The following is an 8,241-nucleotide window of genomic DNA, read 5'->3' as shown; positions in this document are numbered from 1 at the left end:
CGCACGCGCCCCCCTTAATATCAGCAATTTTAAAACATCTTTTTAACTGTGTCATCCAAAATATACTTTGAATATATGAGCAAACTATTAAGCAAAATACATAAAAATTGAAAACCAACGTATTTCCTTAAAGCGGAAAGAAACTGTGTGTGTGCAAGGTGAGTGCGAAAGGCAACCATTGGAAATATTCATGGTCCTTCGCAGCCAACCGTGGCCCAGCTCCTAAAGAAAAAAAAAAAAAAAAGAGAAACATTTTAGAACTTAAAAATAAATTAATAAAACCTACAAAAAAAATCGGTTCTCGTACGTCCGCAAAAACAAACATATAAAAACAATTTTAAGAGTGGAAAAAAGATACAAACAAAAGTGCACGTATATACATACATATACATATACGCAACAAAAAAAAAACACAAGAAACGTGAAAAATAAAAATTGTTAAATTAACAAAACATATAAATTTTTTGAAAAAGAAGTGCGCAAACAAGCGTTCGAAGTGCTACACACAAGTGAACATATTCACAAAAGTGCAAACAATTTGAAAAAAAAACGTAATTTTGTTGCGCAAAATTTCAAAAATTTATATACACAACAACAACTAAAAGAAGAAGCAAAGCGCAATCAGCAGCCATCAACCAACCAAACCATCAGCCAACATTGGAGCGACATCACCAGCATCAACATAAGCGGTAACAACAACACCAGCACAAGAAGACCCCGGCGCAAAAAGGACTTACACACATTCATATACATAAATCAAGGAAAGTAGTAAGTAGGCAAATTTTTATTTTCCTTAAAAATTTAAATAATATAACTTTCATATTCTTGAAAGTTATATTATTTCTAATAAACTGCCAACGGGCATACATACGTATATGCATATATATATATATATATAATTAAATAAAAGGCGTATTTATTCTCGCCAAAAACGGTTTCACTAAAATTGCGGATATTTTCTTGCCGCCCAAAAATCTCACATCGGCAATTTGCCGCTATTGAATTTTGGTAGAAACATTCCGTTTTCCGGAAAGCGGTATATCTCCACTTACCGCCAATCTTATATATATATATAAGTATATGTACATATATACAAATTCTGATATATACCCCAAAATAAATTCCGTTGCAGTTTATATGCCTACTGTGTCCCACTGTGCAAGAACAAAATATTAGCACATTAAAATCACATACTTTCCTCTGCTTACCAATTTTTGCCGTTGGTCGCATAGTTCGTTGAACTTGGCTAAACAAATTGCCGAAAAACATAAGTGCACTATTTCCCATATATCATATGTACATACGTTAGCACATATAAACATTTTTACCAGTTGCATTTTCTGCAACTATTCGTATAATAGCTAAGAGAGTCGCTGCTATTTATCGAACAATACAGTCCACACGTACCAAGCGCACTCTAGCTTATTTTAATTTATTTCAATCTTGCTTTTCTCTGCTGCACTCACCAAGCTAAGAGAACGTAAATCAAAGCCCGCTCTCTCAGCGGTGAGCGGCTCTTTACGTATTATCATATCCACTTGTACATTCCCGCACACATACATACACACGCACTATAATCAAAACAAATTCTCTGTTGTTTTCGTTTCTTAACTCACCACTGCTGTGACAAAGCATAGCTTAGCCATATACTCGGCTTCATACGTAAATATTTGTACATACATACGTACGTACATTTTTACATTCTACATATTCTGCACTTTTGTACATACGTGCTAACAAAGAATATTGTCACACGAATATTATCCATAACGCGATAAGAAGTGAGTTCAAGATATCAGATACATGCAACCCAGTAAGGAAAGCTCCCGAACTGCATTGGTCTAGATAGTGATAAATACCCATTACTTATTCAGTATTTACATAATTATTCACATTAAATATTTATACATACGTATATTTCACCACGTATATAAAAGTGAAAAGTGTTTGTGATTTTTTTTTCTCGTACTGAAATTTTTCAAATCCATATTCCGCGGATTTAATTGGGACGCTCCGTTTTCCACGTAATAAAAAGTGCTGAACCAAAAATTAAAGCCAATATAATTTCACGTAATTTCCAAGAAACAAAAAACACAAACACCGCCACAAAATCTTAAAATTCTTTTCCTGATTTTCTGTGGCACAAAGTGCAATTTTTACTCGTTTGACATATATTTTTCTAATTTTTGCGAACGTTATCTGGGTGGTACTCAGTAAAATTTGATAAATTTTTCTCTCAATTTTTATATGTGTGACCTTCCACAGCATTAAAAATGCCACTTGGACACAGTCCACCAAAAATGTCTGAAATCGAGACAAGGTCAAAAACTGCTTCGCAAGAAGCCACCGGTGGTAAGAGGGAACCCTCACCGCGCCCGAAACCTAAAACCTTTGACCCATCCGCTCAAAAGTTTATAGCGGAAAGTGACAGTATCATGAGATACTGTGCAAGATTCAGTGATGCACCGATCCAAGACCACACTGAATCATATCTTATGATAAAAGACAAATCACTAGATGATTGTTGGGCACGGCTTCAGTCCGCCTATGATTTGGTTTTTTCAAAGCCAGATGACAGCCTACCCGAAAACTTTAAGAGTTCGGTAGAAGGCAAGTACTTCACTTGCCTTGAATTATATGAGGTGACCAAAGCTAAAATTGCCGATCAACTGTCGTTGATTAAAGCAATCGCCGCACCGAGTCCACCACCCCGCGTGGAACACACCTCGGCAGAGGCAAACGTTTTTCTTCAAGTCCCACCTTGTGACACGGAGACATTTTACGGTGGTTACGAAGAATGGCCCGCTTTTCGTGACATGTTCACAGCGGTGTACATCAACCACCCGAAGCTCTCCCGTGCTCAAAAACTGTATCACCTTCGGTACAAAACTCAAGGAAAAGCCGGTTCCATCGTCAAGCAATACCCGCTCAGCGATGATAACTTCGAGCTGGCCTGGGAAGCTTTACGGTCACGATACGAAAACAAACGTATCTTGGTTGACAACCAAATTAAAATTTTGATGACTTTGCCGACTATTCAATCCGAGAATAGCGAGCAACTTCAAAGGCTGCAAACATCAATTAACAACTGTCTGTCAGTTCTTAATTCCCAAGACGTCCAGACAGACAGTTGGGATCCCATATTGGTGTACATTTGCTCATCCAAATTGCCCGAAACCACACTGTCACTTTGGGAACAATCTCTCTCTTCTCGAAGAGATTTACCCTCATGGTCACAAATGGACGATTTTCTTACTTCAAGATACGAAGTAGTCGAAAGACTTAACCGGCTTCATCCAAGCCAAAATAAACAAAAACCAGTCGCTCATCAAAATGCTGCGCAAAACAGGTCCTTTAACAGGACTCAAACCTTTGTGGCAGAACCTAAGAGGGAACCAACTTGCTCTTACTGCAAGTCCCCTCATCCCATTAGAGTCTGCCCACAATTTAAGCGAATTTCGGTACCGAACCGAGTACAATTCGCAAACCAAACCAAGCTGTGCAAAAACTGCCTTGGTAATACCCATAGCACTAATGAGTGTCCGAGCAAGTGGTCATGTACACATTGCCAACAACGACATCACTCCCTGCTGCACATGAACCCCAAACCACAATCTCGACACTCCAGTGCGCGAGCGAATGAAACCGCCGCACAACACACTACTGCCCAGTCGACACCTCCCGCTCGACAAGCGCAGTCAAGCTCCGATTCCAGCGAGCAACCGTGCTGTTCCAAACAAGCACAAATACAATCATAGCACACCGACAATGATAGCAAAATTCTCCTTCCAACTGCCATAGTCGCAGTTGAACACGAGGGTGAATTGTTTCAACTTAGAGCCCTGATTGATCAAGGCTCACAAAGAACTTTCATTTCCTCGAAAGTTCAAAAACGGTTGAAACTACCATTCGAACATTCCAAGTTCGAAATTTCCGGCATGGGTGGACATGTAGTACAAAGCTCCTCAAAGCTTTGTCCACTCACATTGGTAGCACCAAAAACCATGCAACGGATAAACACACAGGCTATCGTGTTACCTCAGCTCACGAGGCACATGCCTACCTTCACCATTAGCCGTGAAAACTGGCAGCAATTCAAGATCCTTGAACTTGCTGACCCAAGCTGTCACATACCAGCTCAAACTGACATGGTAATCGGCAGCGATATACTTCCACAAATCCTGCTGGAAGGTATACAAAACATTTGCGACACAATACTTGCGCAAAAAACAATATTTGGCTGGATTCTCAGTGGTCCAGTAACCGAAAATGTGGTGTCATTCTCGACACAAGTAGAAGAGTGCTCGAATGCAACTCTCAGCTCTCAGCTTCGAAAGTTTTGGGAAGAGGAGGAGATTCCACAGCCTCCACAAATTTCCCCGGAAGATCAGGCTTGTGGGCATATATATGCAACAACAACGACTCGTGCCCCAAACGGTCGATACATTGTGCGACTTCCATTCAAGGAAGAATTTCCAAAAAAGCTGTCTCTGGGCCACTCTCGGTCTGCTGCACTGCAGCAGTTTTTTAGCATGGAGCGATCGCTTCAGAAAAAAGGAGACTTAGGCACAATGTATAACAATGTGTTGCAAGAATATCTCGACCTCGGTCATATGGAGCACACGAAGCCATGTGAGATAGTAGCTAATGGCAAATACTTCTCATTCTACTTGCCACACCATGCGGTCGTCAAACCAGATAAGGTAACCACCAAAGTTCGCGTGGTATTCAACGCCTCAAAAACATCTGGTTCAGGAAAATCCCTGAATGACGTGTTGCACACTGGTCCCACACTCCAGCCAGATCTCATGCTGCTCATTCTGCAGTGGCGAATGCACAGATTCGTGTTCAATGGCGACATTGAAAAAATGTATCGTCAAACACTCAACCATGAGGACGATAAAGATTTTCAGCGAATCTTATTTCGCACATCGGCTGACTCTCCTGTCACCGATTATAATCTTAAAACCGTAACGTTCGGGGTTAATTGTGCACCATACCTCGCTATCCGTACCCTGCATCAATTAGCAGATGATACGATAGCGACATTTCCCTTGGCTGCCGCAATACTTAAAACCGAAACGTATGTGGATGACATCCTATCCGGAAGTCATGATATTGACAACGCCACTGAATCACTTCTTCAAGTGATCAAAGCGCTTAAGTCAGCTGGTTTCATACTCAAGAAACTAACGGCCAATCATCCGGCCATCTTAGAAAAATTTCCAAAAGAGGATCTTCTCGACTCCAACTTTTTGAAATTTGAGAGCGCTTCCACAACCAAAACTCTTGGTATACAATGGAACGCACTCACAGATAAATTTTCATACACCATTCTGCCTGCATCGACATCGAATGCCGTCACAAAGCGACAAATTTTATCTTCTGTCGCAAAACTTTTTGACCCGGCAGGATGGCTATCGCCAGTGATGATTCAAGCTAAGATTCTTCTTCAAGAACTTTGGCTAGATGGCGTTGATTGGGACGAATGTGCCAAACCTATATCCTTGGCAAAATGGCAACAGTTCGCAGAAAATCTGCCAGCCATCTGCCACATCGAAATCCCTCGATGGGTTAATTTCACTCCGGGGCAAAATACCCAAATCCACGGGTTTTGTGATGCCTCGGAAAAAGCATATTGCGCTGCGATTTACATCCCGGCAGATGCTAGCAACCAAAGATATTCCACTCTCTTGGTTGCAAAAAGCAAAGTCGCACCATTGAAGACGGTAAGCTTGCCACGCCTGGAGCTGTGTGGTGCAGTCTTACTCGCAAAACTGGTCGCAACTGTTCGAAAACAGCTCAAATTGGAATCGTGCAACATATTCTTATGGTCAGATTCAGAGATTGGACAGGGTGCAAACCGCAGGATTTGGCGAATTCCCCACTCTGGTGGTACGGACCAACATGGCTCTCTTGCCACATGGATGCATGGCCAAGGTCAAAGGCATGCAGTGCATCTCCACCAGAAAAGCGCAAGGTGGAGGCATATCACGCGCTCGAAGAAGAGGTCGATTTTCTTGATCGCTTTTCTTCTTTCTCTCGAGCACTCCGCGTGACTGCGTACATGTTCCGCTTCGTGAGCAATGCCCGCAACAAATCAAAGGGGGTAGCCACAATCACCTATCCACATCTGACACATAACGAATTTCAATATTCAAAAATTCATCTTATCAACGCAGCGCAATCACGCCATTTTCCGAGCGAAAAAAGCGCTTTGCAAGATAAAAAGCCACTTAACAAAAAAAGTCCTCTTATTGTTCTCAATCCTTCGTTGGACAAAGACGGACTTTTACGGGTTAATGGCCGATTAGCACATTCCACATTAAGCTATAATGAAAGGCACCCAATAATTCTCCCTACCGAATCGAGGTTCTGCCAGCTATATTTGGAGTTTTTACACTCGCTGCTTCTTCACGCAGAAACACGATTAATGCTCCAAATGGTAAGGCAAGAGTACTACGTACCAAAGCTGAAACCTCTAATTAAAAAATGCATCTTTCAATGCAAAGTGTGCACGCTGTACAAGCAACAAACACGCACCCAAATAATGGCCGCTCTACCCCCTGAGCGCTGCAGTTTCTCACTCCCATTTTCCACAACGGGAGTAGATTTTGCTGGGCCATTCCACATTAAAGCATCGGTGCTAAGATCTACAACCCTTATCAAGGGATACGTTGCAGTTTTTTGTCTGCTTTTCCACAAAGGCAGTGCATCTCGAGCTATGCTCGGATCTTACAACCGAGGCTTTTCGAGCAGCATTCGCCCGCTTCGTTGGCAGACGAGGTTTTCCCTCAAAAATGATGAGCGACAATGGAAAAACGTTCATTGGCGCCCAGCGCGCAACAGAACGCGACTTCGTTAAATTCCTTAACGAATGTTCCGCAGACATTGTCAAAAAATATGCCCCTCAAGGCATCAACTGGCAACATATACCACCCAGCGCCCCCCACATGGGCGGCTTGTGGTAATCTGCAGTGAAAAGCTTTAAACTCCATTTAAAGAAAACCGCTGCAACCCACAAGTTCACTTTCGAAGAATTCACGACGCTTCTGGTGCGAATTGAAGCAGTCCTCAACTCGAGGCCTCTATCCGCACTTTCTCAAGACCCAGCTGATATGACAGCACTTACTCCGGGTCACTTCCTTCGAGGTGCACCGCTGTTGGCCATTCCCGAGTCTAATGCGGAAAACCTCTCTCTACTAAACCGGTGGGAGAAAGTCAAAGCACTTCACCACCAATTTAGTCGCCGCTGGAAAGAAGATTACCTCAAAGATCTTCAGAAGAGATACAAGTGGAAAACCCCACAAAGCGATCCTCAGCAAGGCGACATCGTCGTGATCAAAGAAGATTCACTCCCCCCCACCGAGTGGCGATTGGGACGAATCGAAAACGTTCGCCATGGCCCTGATAACCACATACGTGTCGTGGAAGTCCGTACACAAAATGGAGTTATCACGCGGCCACTTGTCAAACTGTGCTTCCTTCCAAAAGCACAATAGATAATTCTATACATATTTTCCTTCTGTATATTAAGGGTCTTAACTTCCCGTTTAAACATTGTACACAAGTACTTCTCGCTTCTCTGCCTTTGCTTCTACTTCCAGATCGAAGACATCATGGCAGCACGGAAGGCGTGCCCCCTGGCTCCAACGGCAGAGACAGACAACTGCCTACAATGCCGGCTCTGCCACCGTTACCACGCATTGCGGACGTGCCCGGCCTTCAAGGCGATGAAGCCGCCGCAACGGTTGGGAGTAGCCCGCGCGCAAGGCTACTGCGTCAACTGCCTTGCGCTCACCCACACTACCGGGGAATGCGACTCGCCGGGTAGTTGCAAGACCTGTGGCTTAGCGCACCATACGCTGCTGCATGTGGCAGCTAACAGGCCCGCGCGCACAGGCCAACGAAACCAGCAGCCCAACCGGGCCAAATCGACATCATGCAAGCCCATCAAGCGGAGGGCACCGCCGAAGAAAGGTGGGCAGAAGAAGGCGCAGAAGAACCCGCGCAACCAGGCGCCGCAACCGCCGCGCAAGAAGACCGCCCACCGGACGATCGCGCGCACTCCCCAAGGCCTACAAACGGCCAATTTCCAGGGCCGCACCACCCACCGCGTCATTGGCAACACGATCCGCGCCCTGAAAGAGCTGCAGGAGGCGCTCAGCAACGCATTCCTGCAGGGTGGGGACGATGTCTAAGCCGCCGCTTAAGCCGAGTTCAGCGGCCGTGCGCGCGCAC

The 8,241-nt window shown here is 44.0% G+C and overlaps 1 protein-coding gene across 1 annotated transcript; it reads left to right on the top strand.

The window, feature by feature from the left end:
* Window positions 1–382: 382 nt before the first annotated feature.
* On the top strand, window positions 383–8,201 carry LOC118755736. Its single transcript, XM_036490563.1, has 2 exons — window positions 383–768; window positions 7,608–8,201. Exon 2 carries the CDS (start codon window positions 7,620–7,622, stop codon window positions 8,199–8,201), a length of 582 nt encoding a protein of 193 aa, XP_036346456.1. The 5' UTR covers window positions 383–768; window positions 7,608–7,619.
* Window positions 8,202–8,241: the final 40 nt, after the last annotated feature.

This window comes from Rhagoletis pomonella, unplaced genomic scaffold, assembly GCF_013731165.1.
Source record: "Rhagoletis pomonella isolate Grant_MI unplaced genomic scaffold, Rhpom_1.0 Rhpom_scaffold_07165, whole genome shotgun sequence".
Classification (NCBI taxonomy): Eukaryota; Metazoa; Arthropoda; class Insecta; order Diptera; family Tephritidae; genus Rhagoletis; species Rhagoletis pomonella.
This window is presented reverse-complemented; position numbering and strand designations above follow the sequence as displayed.